The sequence below is a fragment of the Olea europaea genome, unplaced genomic scaffold (genome assembly GCF_002742605.1).
Source record: "Olea europaea var. sylvestris unplaced genomic scaffold, O_europaea_v1 scaffold2142, whole genome shotgun sequence".
Taxonomy (NCBI): domain Eukaryota; kingdom Viridiplantae; phylum Streptophyta; class Magnoliopsida; order Lamiales; family Oleaceae; genus Olea; species Olea europaea.
The window spans coordinates 194657-217079 of NW_019239393.1; the positions used below are offsets into that span (position 1 = coordinate 194657).

The 22423-nt window shown below is 34.3% G+C and overlaps 2 protein-coding genes across 4 annotated transcripts in view; both read left to right on the top strand.

The window, feature by feature from the left end:
• Positions 1 to 1213: 1213 nt before the first annotated feature.
• LOC111380424 (kinesin-like protein KIN-8B) lies at positions 1214 to 8702 on the top strand. 3 transcript variants are annotated; one of them, XM_023003983.1, is made up of 17 exons: positions 1214 to 1758; positions 1838 to 1969; positions 2079 to 2150; positions 2257 to 2373; positions 3169 to 3254; positions 3417 to 3561; positions 3640 to 3735; positions 4895 to 4986; positions 5232 to 5333; positions 5426 to 5572; positions 5693 to 5843; positions 6158 to 6220; positions 6304 to 6540; positions 6818 to 6922; positions 7006 to 7119; positions 7437 to 8027; positions 8163 to 8702. In XM_023003983.1, the coding sequence occupies exons 2-17, from the start codon at positions 1922 to 1924 to the stop codon at positions 8415 to 8417; spliced, it is 2421 nt and encodes an 806-aa protein (XP_022859751.1). In that variant the 5' UTR covers positions 1214 to 1758; positions 1838 to 1921; the 3' UTR covers positions 8418 to 8702. The 3 variants fall into 3 exon arrangements, with proteins under 3 accessions (XP_022859751.1, XP_022859752.1, XP_022859753.1); XM_023003984.1 differs by having other exon boundaries at positions 1842 to 1969; XM_023003985.1 differs by having other exon boundaries at positions 1862 to 1969.
• A 2185-nt stretch (positions 8703 to 10887) lies between these two features.
• LOC111380422 (COMPASS-like H3K4 histone methylase component WDR5A) overlaps positions 10888 to 22423 on the top strand; it is a 12274-nt gene continuing 738 nt past the window's right edge. The window contains exon 1 of the mRNA XM_023003981.1: positions 10888 to 11678. Coding sequence (XP_022859749.1) covers positions 11034 to 11678 — 645 coding nt within the window. The 5' untranslated portion in view covers positions 10888 to 11033. The remainder of the gene's footprint in view (positions 11679 to 22423) is intronic.

Sequence of the window (22423 nt, forward strand, 5' to 3'; positions counted from 1 at the left end):
TAGCCCCTGTTTGATTTGAATAAAAATTATACTTTAGTAAATTTTGACAAAAGTTTGTGAATTGTATAATTGAAAATGAGCTTGAGGAAATGAATTTCAAGAAATGCAAGTCAAACATGGACTTAGTTTGTCTTCGTCCTATAGTGAATCCATTTTATGTATTCTATACGTCTCAAATTTTGTCCACACACTAGAATGCCTATTCAACACACATAAATTTACCCGATGAAGGTAACATTTATGTTTTTTTTAGGCATTTAGCACACTATTCAAATAAGTCATATCAACCATAAATAATATTTTAACTTTATTTATTATACTTCATAATACTATTCAACTAATCATGCTAAGCATGTGCTTGATCTCCATTCTTTGAAGATTAATTATTTCTCAAAACATTTTCAATCACACATTCTTCAAATAAAGTTCTTATTTGCTCCCATTTCTTAAATTCAAATTTTTAATAATATATTTTATGAGATTCACAACTTTAGCAATTTTTTAATCTATCATTTCATCAACTTTATCAGTATCTGCTAAAAATCAATTTTTATTCAAACCAAATAGGGACAAAATAATTTTACACTCAAACTCTAAACTTTTTCCTATTTTCTAATCACGAATTCTCCAGGAAAATCATTATTATAAAATCTAGAGCCTGTTTGGGAGTCATTTTGAAAATTAATTTTTTGATCGTTAAGAGAAAAGTGGGGTCCACATATAAGAGAAAAAATCAAATATAACGACTGAAATAGTGAAATAACGGTCAAAAAATCAATTTTTTGAAAAAAAATCACTCCCAAACAGACTGCTGTCCTCCCAAAAATTGGGTTCAAATAAATCCCAAATGAGTAGTTAAAAACTGATCCTAGTTATTACATTGACCGGTCCCAAAACTTTTTGTGCATGGTCACGTTCACTTTTCAAAGATACAATCATAAAACTGAATCTCCTAAACTCCCATCAAAATCAATTAACGAAATTGATTTTTGCCTGTCACAGAAGTCCAGAAATACCTTTTTCCTCCAAACACCACACTTCACTTTCTTCACTATCAAGTCAACGGTAACAATTATACAACGGTTCTAAGAATGCATGCACTCCACAATTAATAAGGCAAACATTAATAAAATTGAAGACTAGAAATAAAATATTTATAAACACTGTCGTCTTCTTCCATGTCGAATAAAAAAAAAAAAACCGTAGCTGGTTAATTAATATATAAATATTAGATATTTTCAATTACTACAAAATTAAATGCAATGGCGTTCTCGTCGTGCTTTACTTGAATGCTTAAAGATTAGAGAAAGACAAAATTGATTTCTTCGGGCCAGTTTGTTGAATTTTTAATTTCTTATTTGGTTTTCAGTTTATCATTTCAAGAAGATATGTTAATTTTTTTTATCCTTCCCAAGAATTCGGTGCTTTTAGCTGAAAACAAATTTCTCTCGAATCATTCCCGGACGGCGTCGTGTTCATTGGTGTAAATACGCTGATCGGTGTTTTTTAGGCGATTCCTTTTCCTTTTGTTTTTTTTGTCCCTTGATTTGAACGATGTTATTCTTCTGGTTTGCTTAAAATGCTAGATTTGTTCAAGCAAGGGTTTAATGATTCTGTTATCACTTTTGATTCAAAAGTGTGAGATTTCATTTTTCTTCTGTAATTTTCTTTTTCGGACAGCTGTGCCTTTCAATTTGAAATGCATTATGGCGATGTTTGTACTTAAAAATTCGAAAGTTTAATTTCTGATTAATTGCGGTAAGCACATATATAAGAGTAATTAGGCTTTGTTCCCTTTTTTTTTTTTTTTCCCTCCTTTTGATATTGAATTTTGAAGGAAGATTATTATTCGTCGGCAAAGGTATTCGAAGATTGGAGATACGATTGAAGCTAAATTCTAAGAAAGGAATGTGGACTGAAGATGCCAAGCATTAGAGCTCCTCCTACCAAGAAAACCACAACTCTCACTGTATCTTCATTATTTTTGCCGAAATTTGTTGTGTTTTACTACCATTTTATTGTTTTCGTCATCCTCCTCTGCTTGGAGACTTCTTATGCAATTCATTGGTTGAGTGTAGGTTGCTGTGAAATGTAGGCCATTAACTGAGAGAGACTATGGGCGTGATATAGTTAGAGTGCACAATCATCAGGTTTGTTATCGTTTTATAAATGCATTTCTGGATTTAATAGAGAGAGGGAGCTAAATTTCATAAATAATCGAGGAATGAAGTAATCTACGATCAATGGCAATTGTAGGAGGTGGTTGTTTTGGATCCTGACCTTTCAAAGGACTACTTAGATCGCATTCAGAATCGAACAAAGGAACGTAGATACACTTTTGATCATGCCTTTGGCCCTAACTCCACCAATTTGGTATCTCATATACTCTCTCTAGTCATATTCCACTTGTGCCTTATCGGTGTTATTTATTGGCATATCTGTGTATTGATGATGCATCTGTCATGCATGGAATATCTGTGAAATAAATATCAGATTTTTTTGCTCTAATATGATATTATTACGTCGTCTATTCATTCGTCTGTTTGATCGTCATATAAACTTGCATATGATCGATCTATTGGTAATTTCACACTTCTCTAAGTAATATGATGCTTCATAGACCAGTGAATTAGGGGTGATTGGATTTCACGTGTTTAGTACAGTTTTCTAGAGCAATGTTATTAAACATCCTGTGAATTTATTACTGTCTATTGATCATGGAGAAGGGAAAAATATTGAAAAGAGAATTCCTTAGGAAGCTATATGTGATTAACCTGTTCTTATCTCTTTAATGACTGAATTTTATGGCCTGTTCGACAAAAGATTTTTGAGAATAATTTTGTGAAGAGTGATATTTTTGGCAAATGTGTGGTTAAAAAGTAAAGAAAAGTTATGGGTTCACGTGCAAAATTATTTTATTGGAAGAATTTGTAGTTGAAACTTGAAAATGAGTTTGGGAAAAAATAAGATTTAAAAATCTGTACCAAACATGGGCTTAAGCACGTGTATTGTGATTGCCCTATGCTTTGGAGTGTATTTAGATTTGAATGTGGAAGTTATAGGCATTAGTGTCCTAATTTGCTCAAATTTGAAAAGGTGATTTGATTATCATTGACAATGGTGTTGAAATATGCCTGTACAAATTATCTCTATGCCATTTTCTTTCAGGATGTCTACAGGAGAACTCATTCAACGATTTCTGGGGTCGTCCAAGGTCTTAATGCCACTATATTTGCTTATGGTTCCACTGGGAGGTAATTTAATTTTTTAAAGCCATAAATAACAAACTAAAAGATTGGAGATGTCTTTTCTGGCTGATACTACTTGGATTGGTTTTTAAAAGTTAGCATATTTTCTGCCAAAAAATAGTTCATAACATTTGATATCTAATGTGTCTTCTACTTGAACATCCTCAGTGGCAAAACATATACCATGGTCGGAACTCCAAATGACCCCGGGCTTATGGTTCTCAGTCTAAATACAATCTTTGATCTTATTGAGAAAGACAATAGCTCTGATAAGTTTGAAGTTACTTGTTCATACCTCGAAGTCTACAATGAGGTAGAGCGCTTGCGTTTTTGCTGATGTTTGATACACACGAGACAAATATCAGCTCATTTTTGGCTTTACCACATGCAGGTCATCTATGACTTGCTTGAAAAATCATCGGGTCACTTAGAACTCAGAGAGGATCCTGAGCTTGGAATCATTGTTGCTGGCCTTAGAAGTATCAAGGTGAATTCTTGTGCTGATTCAGTTTATCCAACTTCTGTCTGTATCATAACCCTGACAAGATGAACTGTGGCAGATTTATTAGCCTTGTTCGATTTTAATTTTTCAAAATCCTTTTTCCTCCAACTCATTTTTAACCACAAATTCTCCCAACTAATAATTTTGCACGTGCTCCAAAAAAATCACTTCTCAAGTCAAAATCAAACAAGGTCTCAAAACTTTATGATATGCCAATCACATTTGAGAAGATACTTGTAGCCGTAGGATAGTATACCCAATGCTTAATTTTAACAGCTGCTCCCCTCCCATCCGCTCCTTCAGAAGAAAACATAAAAGAAAGAGAAGAATGAAGTCACGTGAATCTGCCACCAGAATGTTGCAAATTCAATTTGTTAGGGGACTTCGGTTGTAGGAGGCTACAACATACGACACTTCACTTGTTCTCCTTTCCAATAACCAATTCTTTTCTGTCTAGTTTTTTTCGCGGTCAACCTTAACATGTTCTAAGCCATGAGAAAAACCAGACCAAAAAGCTAAGCGGGGTAAATAAAAGGCTTAGCAAAAGATGACTAAGTAGTGCACACCTCTGTCTCCCTGAAGTGTATGTCTTGTGCCTCAGTAAGGCATAGGCCTTGGCAAATATCACTCTAAGCGCAATCTTTAAGGCTATTAAATAGCAGCCTCATATGAGGAGTGCCTCAAAGTGTAAGCGTCAAATGCTTTTTTAAATTGACTATTAGCTTTAAAGATTCTTGCAGTGATTGCACAATCTGAATTGGTTTGAGTTTAATTTCATTGAATCCTAATATCGTGTTACATAATATTTAATTTTCCAAAATAATAAATACTATTCTGACAAGTCAAATAACCAATGATTCCTGCAAAACTCAGTCTGCATTCTCCAGCAGAGTGATTCATCACTGGTTTCTGCTACTGTACATGTTGTGTATTGGAAAATTTCAAATAGATGGTAACACTATATGTGGTTGAGAGCCCATCTTTTCCAGAAATTAGTACCATTCTGCACTACACTATCTGACATTGTTTTGCTAAATCTTCCTGTATAGTCTACATACATTTTTACCTTTTATTTATCAACAGGTATATCAGCTTTACTCGATGTCAGGGAATTGTCAGTCCTTAACGGTCATGTTGTATGCAGGTGAACTCAGCTGATAGGATCCTTGAACTTTTAAATTTGGGGAACAGTAGACGAAAAACTGAAAGCACTGAGGTTAATGGAACTTCCTCGCGGTGGGTAATTCTTCTTCCGTTTATGGGGTATAATGGTTTTGCTTCAATCTTTGATAAATCACATTTTCAACCCATTAAAATATCTAACATTGCTGGGAGAAGTCCAAGAGCTAATCTAGGAAACATTACATTGACAACTGCAAAAGACAATGAGAAGGGCCTTTTTTCAATGATAGTGGCAACCAGTAATAGCAGATTGATTTTGCTGCATGATTTGTCACATGTTTTTAATGTCTATTTGACAGATCACATGCAGTTTTGGAGATAAGTGTGACAAGAAAACAGCAAAGGAAGTATTCTAATCAGGTTATTAGGGGAAAACTTGCACTTGTAGATCTTGCCGGCAGGTTGTCCTCTAGTCTGTTATTTTTTTTCCCTATGGTTTCAGTCCTCCTTTATTTAAAGGTGTGCAATTATTATTATGAAACTCATAATGCAGTGAACGAGCATCTGAAACAAACAGTGTGGGCCAAAAATTCAGAGATGGTGCCAATATCAATCGATCACTTCTTGCTTTGGCAAATTGCATAAACGCTTTGGGGAAACAACGGAAGAAGGGTCTAGCTTATGTTCCTTATCGCAACAGGTTTCTCTCTCTCCCTCTCTCTCTCTCACACACACACACAAAAAGAACTACAATAGGTAACTATTATTATTGTACTGTGTATTTCTCTAGCGAATGCAGCTAACATTAATTTTTCTTCAGCAAGTTGACACGGATTCTTAAAGATGGTCTGAGTGGTAATTCTCAAACAATAATGATTGCCACCGTGTCACCAGCTGACAGTCAGTATCACCATACTGTCAATACTTTGAAATATGCTGACCGAGCAAAGGAAATTAAGACGCATATCCAGGTAAGAAAAAAATTCTCATTTTGATGATGTACCAGGTTTGAGCTTATGACGATGAAAACTAAAATGATTTCATGTTGTTAAATTGAGAACTTGCTCAAAAAATTTTCCTGATTATGTAACAGGTTAATTTGATGATTCATATAATTAGTTATTTTTATCTGTCATGTACTATATCTGCTGTATACTCTTATGATTATAGCTGATCTCAGGTCACTGAAGTACGTTTTTCCTGTTCTTTTGTACTAATGTCCTGATAACTCGATTAGCTTAAATTGCTTGATGTGTATATTTATAATCATTACGATACTTTTCAGAAAAATATAGGTACAGTTAATGCTCATGTATCAGACTACCAAAAAATGATAGACAATCTTCAGGTAAATATTGGTTTTTATCATCTTTGTTGTTTGGATTATAATTCCTAGTCTAATATAAGGACACACCATATTGACTTTTACAGAGTGAAGTTAGCCTGTTGAGGAAGGAATTAGCTGAAAAAGACTCACAACTAAGTGCCAAGCCTACTGAAAAAGCAGCAGATGATGAACTCTCTTGGTTGAACTTATTGAGCCAAGAAACCAGTGAAAATGTCCAGGAAAGGATAAATTTACAGAAGGCTTTGTTTGAGCTTGAAGAAACTAACCTCCGCAATCGCACTGAACTCCAACATCTCGATGACGCTATTGCAAAACAACAGGTTGGTGGGAATTACAGAATCCTGATATCTAAGCTACAAATCTTGAATGTTGTCCCCGTAATTCTTCTGCCAATTTTTTCTTGCTTCTTTTAAGATTCAAGAACACTATGAATTTTCAAACTCTACAGTATAGCAGTCATCAGTCAATGGTCTTTTTATTCTCCCCTATCACTTCCTCTAGGGATAATTCTATCTAAATTTTGTAAAGTTCATTTTATATTGAATACTAATTTGTGTATTGTCTATTTTAAAGCATTATCAATTGTTGCCATTGCAGTCTATTGAAAAAGATGGAGCAGTTGTACTGGCTTTACAAGCACGGCGTCAAGTGATTCTTGATAACATTCGTGACAACGATGAGCTTGGTGTCAGTTATCAAAAGGTGATACTCCCAATTGTTCCATGTCTTCTATATTTTATTTGATCTCCTGTTCACTAAAACATTATTACTTTCTGCATACAAAGGAAATTGAAGCAAATGAGGAGCACAGGCGCCAACTACAAAATAGGACCGAGGATTCCATTAGAAACAATGGAAACAAAACGTATTTGCGAATTCTCAGTCAATACAGGCTGCTGGTAAAGAAATATTGTGATTTACTAGAGTACATTTTACTTTTTACATATTCATTTGACAAAAAGTTCAATCTGGGCTATCCTTTCTTCATGCTTGGGCTATCCTTTCTTCATGCTTGACTCTTGTCAGAAGAAATATAATTTATAAATTTTCTGTTCAAACTTGGTACTAGGGAAATACCATTTTCGTCGCTTTTTCCTTGTTGATCACACACGATGTTCTTTTCAGTTCAGAAAGATGGCTCCCTTTCAACTCTGGGCGATTTTCCTCCTTTTTCCCTATGTACAAAGCCTTTATATATATACCATAACATATGCAGGGAATTGCTAATACTGAGCTTCAGTTTGAAATGGCAATGAGAGATCAAATTATTTACAACCAAAGAGAAGCACACAGAAATCTGTGGAGTCTGATCATGAGCTTAGGATTTGATGAGAAACAGATATTAGATCTTGGTGCACAACAAGGAATATCTATTGAAGACTCGACAATGAAACAGCCAGTTAGGCCGTCTGACAGGAGTCAGTCACCAAGTTTGGATTATGGGAGATATACTCCGGTAACTCCACTATCTTGTTTTTCATGCAATGGTCAATCTCATGCTGTATCACCTTGCATCTTCCCACAAGACCAGCAGTTTAGTTCAAGATCTTTTGATTTTGAAAATCAGAAAATTCCTCATGCATTTTGCCAAGAAGAGCACCATAGATCTTATTACATTTCTCATGGGTACTCATCGGCCCATCAGCACTGGTACAGCAACCAGCCAGATTCTGGTTTTGGTTCCCTCGACCAACATTCTCATGGCTTGTGCTATTCATTTCAACAAATGAGAAGCCATAACACGCCATACAGTGAGAGTGGTAGATCAACTTCATCTTTAACTGCAAACTTCAAGCAGCAGCAGCAGGTATTCGTATTATTAACTGTTATAAGTTTGTCCTACAGATAAGGCCACATTTGAGAAAAAAAAGTTTCTAATTTTTATAATCACATGTTCTGGATGTCTTTTGATGCAGTACTAACTTGTGAATTTTCCAAACAGGATACATGGACACACACTAATGCACAGGAAGGACAGAAGAATTCTTGTGCTGATATGAGTAGTCCTCACAAAGGACTGCTGGTGCATCATGAAGAGATATCCCAAGATCTTTCTGGACATAGTCAAGTGGGGCAAGGTTTCAGTAGGCTCAACTATCAACAATTTTTTCCGAATGCTCCATCCGCTACCCGGCAAAGTATCTCCCAAACGCTGCCTTCACATCATACTTCCAAGTTCCTGGCAGATCACTTTTAGAGCTACTGTCTTTCATACTTAGCCAGGCCAATTTTTCAGAGAACAGATCAGTGAATTTTAGATATTTTGTTCCCTCTTCCATTTCTTTTCCCTCCAAATGTACATATGGGTAGGTGGTGTTAGGAGTAGAGTAGTCAAATAGCTGTGGCCAAAGGTGATATGTTGATTTTGTCCAATTCATTTTCTTCTATTCATTTGGAGAGAGATTTTGGGATGGCTTCTGGAAGAGTTAGCCAGCCGCAATTTTATACAATTGGTATGTCAATAGCAGGATTGTAGTTCTAAGGCTTTGTACACAAGTGCAGTTATGTCATTTTAATTTTGGCAGAAGAAAATCACTGACATTGTTCTTGCACACCACTCTCCATTTCCAAACCGCCAGTTGAGCAAACTGGTACCAATTGTACAATTTGAAATGGTTGGTATTACAGTGGTAAACTAGCAGGTGCATAAATTTAATTCTTCTGAAGGCAGCAGCACAATGGCAAGAGAAGATGGTGCGAAGAAGGATCAGATTAATGGTGTCAAAATTGACGAACCTTTCCCCTCAGAGGTCGACTTGTTTGGCAGACCCTGGTTATTCTAGGAAAAAGTTAAGGGCCCCAACCAAACAGATCGCGTTGGACAGCTGACTTCACTACATCCAACGATGCGGTGAGGACAATAAGATTGAGAATTGAAAATAATAACTTTAACAAGTATATTAGGAGTAACATGAAATTAACCAATCATCTTTAAATATGATTTAAAAAAAAATGATTTTAAGGGTGTTTATTAATGCAAGGGTATTGTTATTTATATCCATAGTTTTTATCTTATGTGAATTTACCTAAATAGACATAGATAAAATTAAATAAAAATATATCATTCTAACATCATCCACTAGTATTTATTTTCATAAAATTTTTTAAACATTTTTATATTTTTTTTAGAGTTTGTGTTTAACTAAAATTCTAATAATAATAAAAACCATCTTCATCTAAAATTATAAAACCCTAATAATAAAATATCATCTTCAACGGAATTAAAATCAACATATTATTAGAGTTATAATAATAATAATAATAATAATTTTTTTTTAATTAGGGGTGTTGGACAGCTGACTTCACTACATCCAACGGTGCGGTGGGGACAATAAGATTGAGAATTGAAAATAATAACTTTAACAAAGTATATTAGGAGTAACATGAAATTAACCAATCATCTTTAAATATGATTTTATAAAAATGATTTTAAGGGTGCTTATTAATGCAAGGGTATCGTTACTTATATCCGTAGTTTTTATTTTATGTAAATTTACCTAAATAGATATAGATAAAATTAAATAAAAATATATCGTTCTAACATCATCCACCAGTGTTTATTTTCATAAATTTTTTTGAACATTTTTATATTTTTTTAGAGTTTGTGGTTAACTAAAATTCTAATAATAATAAAATACCATCTTCATCTAAAATTATAAAACTCTAATAATAAAATATCATCTTCAACGGAATTAAAATCAACATATTATTAGAGTTATAATTGTAGTAATAATAATAATAATAATAATAATAATAATAATAATAATAATAATAATAATAACAACTTATTAACATTTGATTTGAAGATGGAGCTATTTGGTTGTTTGAGCATTATACTCTTAATAGAATCCTATTAATTCAAGAAAAGAGATTTACTAACTTTTATAATTAAATATTAAAGTACTGACATAACAATTTAGAAAATGAAAAGTAAGTACTATATTAAATGTTGATAGTGATTGGATGAATATAGCGATTTTTAAAAAATTTTGAAATTGTATTGTGAATGTATTTATAGTGGGATGAAAATATAAATTTTGTATTGATCTATATAATATTTAAGGGGGTGTTTGAGCCACATAATTTTGGTAATAATGCATTTTTGAATAGTGTATTGATAGGAAATGTGTGGTTAAAAAATAAGGAAAAGTTTTTAATCTGCGTGTAATATTACTTTATTGAAAAATGGGTGATTGAAGTGATATCAAATCACTGTTTAAGAATGTATTTTTTTAGAATAATATGGCTCAAACAGGTCCTAAATAAATGAATTTAATAAGGACAATATTAAAATTTGATGTGGACGAAAATATTAATTTTTAATTTAATATTTAAATAGGGATGTATATATATATATATATATTGTGGATATAAATAGCACAAGCTAAGTTATAATCTAATTATAAGCCCCTTGATAGAATTAGAGGGTGTTTGGAAGATATTTTTATGTAAAAATGTATTTTTGAATAGTAAATTGATAAAAATGTGTGATTGAAAAATAAAGAAAATTTTTTAATTTACGTATAATATTATTTTAATAAAAAATGTGTGATTAAAAAGAAGAGAGAGAAAAATACATTTATAAAAAAATGAGTACCTAACGGGCTTAACTTTTTAAGTTCACAAGCCAATAACACGAGAAAGTTAATTAACCTTGAGCAGTTCTTTTTCCGCCAAAATGTGATCCACATTCTCGAAAGCAAAACCTTACCCCCATTCTCCACATATAGGATAGTGCAGCTGCAAAATCCCTCAAAAACGAAAAACTCCATTCTCAACTTTAAAACCCACGTACAGTGCATACATACACGCAATGGCGGAGCCAACAGAGTCTTTCAAACCCTACAAACTCAAACACACGCTCACGGGCCACAAACGTGCCCTTTCCACAGTCAAATTCTCCGATGACGGCCGCCTCCTTGCATCCTCCTCTGCTGACAAGACCGTTCGTACGTACTCCGTTGCCTCTCCTACTGTTACTCACCACGAATTCAAGGGCCACGTTCAAGGCATCTCGGACGTGGCTTTCTCCTCCAATTCCCGCTTGCTCGCCACCGCCTCCGACGACCGCACCATCCGCCTCTGGGACGTCGCCACCGGGTCCTCCATTAAGACTCTCAGTGGACACGCTAATTACGTGTTCTGCTTGAATTTTAATCCTCACTCCAACATGCTTGCCTCCGGCTCTTTTGATGAGACTGTACGCATTTGGGATGTGAAGTCTGGAAAGTGCCTTAAGGTCCTCCCTGCACACTCGGACCCTGTGACAGCGGTTAATTTTAATCACGATGGGACAATGATCGTTTCGAGTAGCTATGATGGATTGTGTAGGATTTGGGATGCTTCTACTGGCCATTGTATGAAGACTTTGGTCGATGAGGAACATCCTCCAGTTAGTTTCGTCAAGTTTTCACCCAATGGGAAATTCATTCTTGTGGGGACTTTGGATAATACCCTGGTGAGTTTCTCTTTCTTGGGAATTTTTTTTGGATAAAAATTGAATATTTAATAATTTTCGCTTACAGATTTTGTTTGAGACTTTAAGTCTTAAAATAATCAAGTATTCTAACCGGGAGCCTATTGGGATGTGAATTGTAATGAGGATTGTAGAATGCTTTAATTTAGGTGCTATTTAAAATGTGATCCCTCAATTGCTAAGATTTAGTTGTTTTGAAGTTCTATCTACTGTAGTTATCATTTCAGTTCGGAGCTGCAAGGCATACCTATTGGGTTAACTGGCTTCATTCAAAAGGGTACCTGAAGAAGCATGTGGTGTTTTTTTTGTAATAAATTTTATGGCGGCACATATATTTGATATTGTCTCTTGGTTGCTATGGTGCAAGTTTAGGCATTTTCACCTACCTGAAAGTGTAAGTGCTACATATATCAAACCGTAACAGATTAACCCATAAAGTGAAGGATAACATAAAAAAAAAAAAAAAAAAAAAAAAAAAAAAAAAAAAAACAAAAAAACCGAACAGCGAATAGTGTAGACACACTTATGTTCTTCGTTGATGATATATTTTTAAATATGACATAGATTTAGACTTTTAGTTGATGAGACTAAAAAGGGTAATTTGTAACTTAGAACTTTGGAGGAGTGTTTTGAAGTTTAACATTTTTAAGTAATTGATTAGAAATTTGGAACATCGACAAATATAAATGCAATGCCACTTTGGTAGTGGTTGGATGGTGTGTTCCTTAAAATGGCAGTTTTAGATATTTAGGTTTGATTATTAACAATGTAGGAGGAATTGAAGAGAATGTAATGCATTGGATGACATTGATTAGAATAACAGGAGAAGGCTACGTGAATTTTATGACATGCTTTGGGGTACTAATGTTGAATTGTCAAAGGACAAAATGCCTGTAAGATGTATTTAGGAGAATCTTAAAATGCATATGTGGGCTTTCTGAAATTGCAAAAAATTAAATTGAGAATATAGTTCCTATCAATAAGATCGACGGATTATTATGAAGATTATGGACAAATTATACTACCTTAATTATGTACATATTTGTATGTTACCATATTTATATTTACCATAATGAGATGCGGACTAGTAGTATGTATGTGAACTCGTTTCTCTATAATGGGAAGTAACCCATACGGAAAGATCATTCAGCCAATAGTTGTCATGGTGTCAGAGCATACCCGAGTTTTCATATTAAATCTTCGGTCTTGACATACCCAGCCACTCAAAGTATTGGTTTTCTTGTGGAGGTCAACGATTGACAAAATCCCTGTCAACATGTGACGTTATGGTGTACTAACATATGCAATTCAATCGGTGTGCAGCGCTATGGTAGTGCTGAATCTCTTGGACATATTTGGTGGGTGACAACGTCGGTAGTGACTGGTTTGGTCGTGATATTTGCGCAATCCCGTGTGATTGTGTGATGGGTTGTAATTTGGGAGTTCATCTGTGGGCAGCAATCTATTCGTTAGAGGTGCCATTGAAACTGTGCTTGTTGCCGACAATCTGCACTGTCGGAGATTGGGCGTTTGGTTAGTCGTGGATTTCTATGGGTGATTATGACGTGAATTTGGGCAATTTGTTGGGGGCGATTTGGGTTTGGTAATGATGAATGGATTTGGGCCAAATTGTTTTGGATTTGGCTAATTTTATATAGTGTTTGTTTGTGTGGTGGTTTCTTTGGAGTTCATTGATTGAAGCATTTTGTGTTATATTCATGGGAAAGAATTATCCCATATGGAAATTTCAATTCAAGATGTTTTCAAAAGGGAATAAGCTTTGGGGTCACATTGATGGGTCATTTAAGAGCGCCCGAAGATACTAAGGATCTAAATAAGCTTTGGGGTCACATTGATGGGTCATTTAAGAGCGCTCGAAGATACTAAGGATCTAAGTGTATGGGAAATGAAGGATGCTCATATTATTTCTTGGATTTTGAGGTTTATGGAGGCGCACATGGTGGATAATTTATGCTCCTTTACTATTGCTAAAGAGATGCGGGAGTATTTAAAGCGCATTTATTATCAAGATAATAATGCATGGATATTTCAGTTGGAGTTAGAGATTGCCAACTACATTTGGGGTAATCTTACTATTGAGCAATATTGTTCTGATTTTCTAAACTTTTGAGTGAATAATTCGGGATAATTCATGCTAGGTCCTCGTGGCGGCATGTCAGCCCTGCAATCTGCTTCTTATGAAATTATGACCCGAATTTGAAGTGGCTCAAGCGGGTTTGTTGAATTGTGATCTGATTCATATGTTTGATGTATGTCTAGGTGAACTTTTGCACAAAGAGAAACTATTGGTGATATTGGGTCTTCTTTCGAAAATGTTTTTATGTCTTCTGGCTTATCTACTAACTTGATTTCGATTGGTCTTGGTTGATAATAACTATGATGTGTGTTTCTCTCATGTTGGTTGTCTTGTGCACGATCAGGGGTTGGGAAAGATGATCACGCGAGGGCCTAAAGTTGAATGTTATTTCCATTACAGTTTACAATTCCTTCTGCTATATCTTTGGCTCGTATTAATGTTAGACTTAAACATGATATTTGGTATAAGAGATTAGGTCATCCTAATACTTTAATTTTGTCTCATTTATTGAAATATGGTTTTTTGGGTAATAAAGATCAATTTCAGCCCTTCAATTTGCCTCTTAATTGTGATATTTGTAAACTTTTGAAAAGCAAGACTCTTCCATTTCTAGACTATGATGGTCGTGTCGATAAATGCCTTAAGATTATTTATAATGACGTTTGGGGTGTGGTACCCATCACTTAACATGTTCATTATAAATATTTTATGACTTTTATTGATGATTTTAGTTATTACACTTGGATATATTTTCTTAGATCTAAAAGTGAGGTCGATATCACTCTATAAGACTTTTGTAACTTACATTTAGACACAGTTCTCATTTAGTATTCAAAATTTGAGGTTCGACAACGGTGGAGAATATGTCCCATGATTGTCAGTCTTTTTTGCAACAAAAGGGAATTCTCTTTCAACGTTCTTGTCCTTATACTCAGCAGAATAGGGTGGGTGAAAGAAAAAATCGTCACTTGTTAGATGTTGTCAACGTTTTACTCTTGGAATCTTTGATTCTGCCTAGAATTTGGGTTGAAGAGCTCTCCACAGCAGTACATTTGATAAATCGATTTCCTGCTCAACATTTGGGATTTGACTTACCTTATTTTCGGCTGTACGATACACATCCTAGCTATGACATGTTGCATACTTTTGGGTTTATTTGCTTCGTTCGTTTACCTCCTCATGAGCATCATAAGTTTGCTGCTCAATCTAAACGTTATGCTTTCATGGGTTACAATATTGCTGATAAGGGTTTTATTTGTTATGATGGTATTGCTAATCGATTTCATATCTCTCGCAATATGGTTTTCTTTGAGAATCAGTATTCCTTCCAGCAACATATCATATTCTCTGATATGGTTCCATTCTTTAGCTCTGAGGATGGCTTTCACTCCGTCGAACGTTTTAAACCAGGTTTAGTATATCAAAGATGGCAGCCTCCAGCTCTTAAACGATCCACTCGTATCACTCAACCTCCAAATTGGTATGGTTTCTTTGCAACTTTATCTTATATCATAGATTCTACTTCTTATTCTTAGGCAGTTACCCAACCTTGTCGGGAGAAAGCAATTCAAGAGGCTCTTCAAGCTCTTCATGAGAATCGCATGGGATATTATTCCTTGTCCTGCTAACTTCAAACTTAGTGGGTGTAATTGGGTCTATTTTGTTAAATTACGCTCTTGACAGATCCCTAGATCGATATAAAGCTCGATTAGTTGCTCTTGGTGATCGTCAAGAATATGACGTGGATTATGAGGAGACTTTTGCTCATGTTGCCAAAATGACAACGTTTTGTACCATTCCTGCTATAGATGCTTCCAGGGGTTGGTCTTTGTGACATATGAATGTTAAGAATACTTTCTTACACGGTGACCTTAAAGAAGATATCTATATGCCAACCCCAGTAGGACTTTTCTCTTTGCCCTCTACCGATGTTTGTAAGCTAAAGCGTTCGCTTTATATGTTGAAACACACTCCTCGTGCTTGGTTTAATAAATTTCCTTCTAGTTTACTGGGTTCTCATTCACTCTAAGTCAGTATGATTTGTCGCTCTTTATCATCGCCAGCTAGGTGGGTATTGTACTTCTTGTCTATGTGGATGATATATTTTTATCGAGACCGACTCCGAATTAATCTCATCTTCAAGACCGACTTAAGGAGTCGTTTCATATGAAGGATTTGGGTGCTTTACAGTATTTCTTAGGTCTTGAGGTGCTTGCAGATCCAATCGGGACTTACATGCATCAGCACAAGTATACAAAGGAGCTGATCACATTGGCTGGACTTAAGAATGTTCAATCTATTGATACTCCTTTGGAGGTAAATGTGAAATATAGAAAGGAGGAGGGTGATCTTCTTCCTGATCCGTCTTTGTATCGCTAGTTAGTGGGTAGTGTAAATTACCTCACTATTACATGACCCGATATCTCCTTTATTGTCTAGCAAGTCTTTCAATTTATGTACATAACACGACATCTCCACCTGGCTCGTAGTTCTTCTCATTATTAGATACTTGCTGAGTACACCAAGTATGGGCTGGATGTGTGGGCTATAGTGATGCTGATTGGGCTGGATGTGTGGATACGCGTCGTTCGAATACAGGTTTGCGTATGTTTGTTGATAGTGCACTTATTTCATGGAGAAGAAGCAAAATTCTGTCGGTATATCTTCCACTGAATTTGAGTATCGCACTGTCTTCTGCCTGTTCTGAGATTGGTTGGTTTTGAGGTCTTCTAGCGGAGCTTGATTGCCTTTAGCTTGATCCTACTCCACTATATGTTGACAATGCTAGTGCCATTCAAATTATTGCTAATTTTGTGTTTCATGAGCGTACGAAGCACATTGAAGTGGATTGTCACTCTATGCGTGAGACTAATGATGATCGAACCATTACTCTTCCGCATGTCACTATGGATGTTCAAATCGCTGATGTGTTTACTAAGGTGATGACTCGCCAACGACATCAATTTTTTTTGTGAGCAAATTGATGCTTCTAGATCATCCAATATCAATTTGGGGGGTGTTAATAAGATCGACGAAGATTATGGACAAATTATACTACTTTAATTATGTACATATTCGTATGTTACCATATTTAGATGCGGACTAGTGGTATGTATGTAAATTCGTTTCTATATAATGGGAAGTAGTTGAGACGGGAAGATCATTTAGCCAATTATTGTCAACTCAATAATTGGTGAGGATGAATTAAGGAAAGCTCAAGTTAATTGGTTGAGACACATTTTGCATAGATTTAAAGATGCTCTTATTCATGACAATGATACGATCTCAGCAGAACAAGTTAGAAGAAGGGGGTAGACCAAAAGTGTCAAGGATTTTGTGGTTGCTAATTATGTAATTAATTTGAATCTTCCAATAGATTTATAAATGAATTGAATGGAGTGGCAGAAAACGTTTCATGTAGCCAACTTAAATTTATTGGATACAATCTTCGTTGGTAGTTAAATCTTCTAGATCGTTGCAAGAATCTTTTGTTGTTTTAAACACTTGCTCATTAACTTCAAGATTCCTCTTTTGTTTTTCTTGCATCAGTCTATTTTCTTTGGCTGGTTGTATGGTGTTTTACTTTCCTCACTTTTTTTTTCTCGTGTTATAACTCCACTTGTGTGTTCTTTAGAAATAAAACACGTGTATGGCGACTTGTAAAAGTCTCATGCATTTCCATATTATAATTAAAATTCGAAGTAAAGTTACCGATAAACTAAAATTATTTCTTATAATTTTGCGAACTTGCATAAACCTCATTTCATTAAAAATTCCCAAAAACACATTTACATTGTTGTACATAGTTTTTCTTAAAAGAAACACCCTAAAATGCATCAAGATCACCTAGAGATTCAGTTCTTTTCATATTGTGAATAATTACTTATGCCTAAAATAGGGAATTTCCTCGAAGTCACAAGTTAACATGCTCAAGGAATCTTCAAATACTTTAGGTAATACTTGCATGGAAACAATTAAGACCATCATTTCTTGTATAAATTTATAATAAACTAACTCTGCACTATAAAAGTAATATAGCTAATTAACCCTAATTATTAATTTCTGTACCTTATTGTTATTTTTTAAGAAAAACCCTTCTTGTATCAAAATAAAAACCTTGCAAATTCCAATTCATTTGAACAGGTAAAACGTACAAAAGGCCACATGAATACTGTCCAACAGGAAACAAATTAGATGCTTGTATATCATACTTATTTATCAATTATATGCCATTGAGCAACAATCTGGAATTATCTTACTAGTTACTATAACCATTATCCATGTACTTCAGTATTGGTCAAATCAAGAAAACTAATTTACTCCCATCTGAAACTAATTCTAAATTTACTAGGCTACACGAGATTAGTATACATACAGTGCCTATTCACTCGAATCATAAATGCACATGCTATGTAAATTTAAAGGAATTGATGAAGCTATTCACGTTCTTGAATATGTTTTTAATTTCTCTACAAATATCTTGTTTTTGGCCTAATTTCTTGTTGCCTGTTCGCTTTCTTTTTATCTTCTGGTTTCCTCTCACTTTCTCTTGTGTAAACCTAAACAAGTTTATACTTGCAAGAGTGATTTGATCAAAGTCAAACAGGTTTGAACAAGAAGAGGTGGACTAAAAATAACTTGGTTTGTTGTGGTTATAAATGACATGATTACACTCGATCTGTCAGTAGATGTAGCAATAGACCAGCCGTAGTGGAAGACTGGCAGGACAGGATTCATTTAATTAATCCTATATTTATTAGGGGTGAAGTTTAGTGTATTGTTGTTCTATGTGGGTGCAATTAGGTTGTCTAGAATGCTAATATAATTGAACTTTCCAGAACGCCACTCCAAATAATCCCTGTATAAATGTTAATTCTCCCTTTTCCACAAGAAGAGAGAAGGTATTCCAGACGCACAAGCCATCAACCGTTTCACTGAATAACCAAATAGACAGATATTCAGAATTTAATAAATCCAAGAAATCATTTAAAAATGGTTTCATAAGCTTGTTAACTTTCATCTTGGGGTTATTGAAGTTGCAATAATAGTAACAATTCATCATTTGACTTAACTAAAATTTCTGTTATGCCTTTGTGGGGTGAATTTCTTTGAAAAGCATCCCATATTCTTTGTTTTGATGCTGTTGATTAATATAGATGTATGCGCAGCAGATAAATAGGATTGTTAAGGAATATTATTGCTTGCTATAAGACTGGGGAGTTGGAGATTTGTGGGCTGTAAGGATCAAAAAGTGTCCTAAAGATTGGGTAAAAGAATCAGATTTGAGTTTAAAGAGTTTTTGATGGGTTTCCTTGCGTAGCAGACGTTCTATTCGCCTTGGCTCAACAGATATAACATCAGAGCTGAAAGTGAAGAATCGATGTCTGATGGCTGTACTAAAAAGGAAGCATTTAAAAAGTATAATAGAAAATTTTCACATATAGGCTTCAAATAGAATGCAGCTTCTAGCACTGAAGATGCTAAGAAGTTCCAACGTAACATATCATATAAAAGGGCGTATTAGATTTGTTTATATAAGTAGCTTTATTTAAAAAAGAAGTAGGAAAAATGAAGTATTATTTAGAAAAACCTTTTGAGGCTTGAGCTCAAGTTTTGCCTCCTATGAGGTTTTAATTAAAGTTTCAAAGATTATGCCTCAAATGCCACTTGTTAGGCTTTCTCCTCGACTTATTGATTATGCGTCAACTCTAACTCTTATGGTGACTAAGGTTTTCTCCTGTTTGTCTTGCCCTTTCTAGACATTTTATTACGACCTTAGCTTTTTGGCTGTTTTTCCATAACCTAGAAGAAGACACCATTGCAAGTGGAGGATGATGTCAAAGAATAAGAAATTGAGTAACGAGGGTGATAGGGAATCAAACATGATGACAATTGACTGAATGATAGTAATAGTGATGATAGAAGAGATTTCTAGGTTATTTTTACTTGTAGTAGTATACTAAAATTTTGTTATGTGATTTTTAGTTTAGGAGATTATTATTTGCTACTTTATGTATAGATTTCATATTGTTTGCAAGTTAGGCTTTTAACTTTGTTAGTTTATTACTGGATGTAATTTATTTTTATATATTTTTTATGTGCTAGCTCGGTTGATCTATAGATATACTCATGGAATGGATCAGGGTTATAATTTTATCATTTTCATCCATTAAATAACAAATACCAACATGTTTTTGTTTGTGCACAAAAAGTTGTGAAAACTAACACAGGCGAAAAACTGAATCCAAACACACCCAAACTCCCTTAACTTTTTATTTTTTTTATTTGCTCTTATAGTTCTTAAATCTATTGAGGATCATGCTTTAAAATCTAAAAATTTCAGATATATGAGAACGGTGACGTTTTAAGCTATTCAATTCAAGTGGAGCTCCAGGTAAATTTCAATTGACATTAACTATTCCAGTTAAAAAATCTAGAACTACAATCCATAGAGCTACATTAATAGTAGCTCTTAGCAAATAGATAACTCAGCTTCCTGTGAAAACATTGGTTACTGTAGAGGATTTACAAGCTTGTTGAAAAAATATACTAAAATATCATCTAGTTAACGCTACGTTCAAATAGAATGCCTGTAAAATAGGAAAGCATATGTTTGAATTATTGCTTTAGTCATAGACTTACACCACATAGCACTAAGGAAATTGTAAAGTTTTCCATTGTTCAGTCCATTGATATTATTCTAATCTTAATATTTTGATCAAACATCCTACAAGATCATGGTACGAGTATTTGACGTGTATGATACTATTTCTCCGTGGTCAATGAATTCATGAAACAGTAAATGCATGACTCGATGTAAAAATATTTATTTATTTTTGGGGATAATTCTAACTAAAGTTAAAGATATTAGGGTTGATATGCCAAATGGTTGTTTTTGTTAGGATTTTGAGTTAGGGCCTGTTTGATTTGCCACATTTTCCATTTTCCACCTTTTTGGCTTGTTTGATTGCAGATTTTTCTTTGCAATTTCCTTTCCCTTCTCCCCAACACGTGAACAATTTCCTTGGTTTTGTGGAAAACCAATTCCCTTCTAGCTTTTTTTTTTCATGAAAATTGGCAATGGAAACTAATTCTATTCACAATTTAACAACTTTTTTCCTTTAATTGACAATTTTCATGAAAAATAAAGCCAAACGAATACAAAAAAAAAATCCAAAATTTCAACATTTTTCAGGTGGAAAATTATGCAAATCAAACACATTTAATTGACAATTCCTAAGAAAAAAAGTTTTAGGCAATTCAATTTCTTGGAATTCATTTTCTTTTCACCCAAATTTCAATCTTGCAATCAAACGGACCCTTAGTTTTGTGTGTCTATCCCAAATGGAATAGGTTTTTTGTTGCTAATCTGTAATGGGACTATTATAAATTCCACATTGAATAGAATTTAAAAGGTTATCCTTTTGTGTCTGTATAAATAGAGTTATTTCAATAGTGATTTATTTATCCCAATTTGTGAGATAGTTATGGCCTATCTTGGGTTAGTTACACTTGGTCCGGTTTCGGGGTGTGCTTGGAGTTTTGGGGTGAGTAGTTCTATATGATTGTACAAATTCTCGCATAGTGAAATCTCTCTCTTTTGACTACCATTCGGGTTTTCTTCGATTTGGGAGTTTTCACATAAATCTTTGTTATTTTCTCCATATATTCTCTATACGAGGATCCTATGAACGAATAAAACAATTGATCTCAATTCCCAACTAGTAGTATCAAAACATCGGGTTGTTCAAAGTGGTGGATCACATAAAGGATTTATGTCAGGTGATATGGATAAGTTTGATGGAAGAATCAATTTTTAACTTGTGGCAAGTTCATGTCAATTATGTTTTGATTCAGTCTGGATTGAACAAGAATTTAGAAATATATATATTAATCCCAATTTTTGGGAGACTCAATAGCCTGGACGCCTCAGGAAAAAATGTCCAAAAGGAAGAGTAGGTTTGGCTATTTCTCAAAGTCAATAGATGGAGATACTAATTTTGTCGCTAACATCGTGTGTCTTTTCTCCAGGAGGAATAATGATATTCTTTGGTAAGAATGTTCATCTTTAAGGCATGATTTTTGCCAATTAGTTTCATGATAGGAGATGTGTTATTGTTAGCAAATTCACAAAATTTGCACATGTGCATTGGTTTGGTATTGATGCTGGAATTTATGGTGATGATTGATGAACTCTCAAGAAAGTCCTACATGAGGTTGTATCATAGTTTTCAGTAAGGTTGTTTGACATTAGCGGATGAAATTCTTAGAATTTATTGATTTTTAAGTGTATACTCCTTATGTTGGGGTATGGTCTGTTATGAGATTTGTAGTTGTGAAAGAAAATGTTCATTGAAATATTCCAAGTGGCATGACCAAGAGGGTAGAAGAGATGGGACTCCGGTGAAGGTCCATTATTTGAATTGGAGGAGACATGGAAGACTTACTATTTGGGGACCTCACACAATTCAAATTCAACGGGGAGATTTTTAGAATTTTGACTTAATATTGTCTAATGGGACTCTGATGAATCCCACGTCAAATAGAACTCAAAAGCTCTCCTTTTGTGTCCCTATAAATACATTCTTTCCCTTATTGTTTTATTTATTCCAATATGTGAGATAGTTAT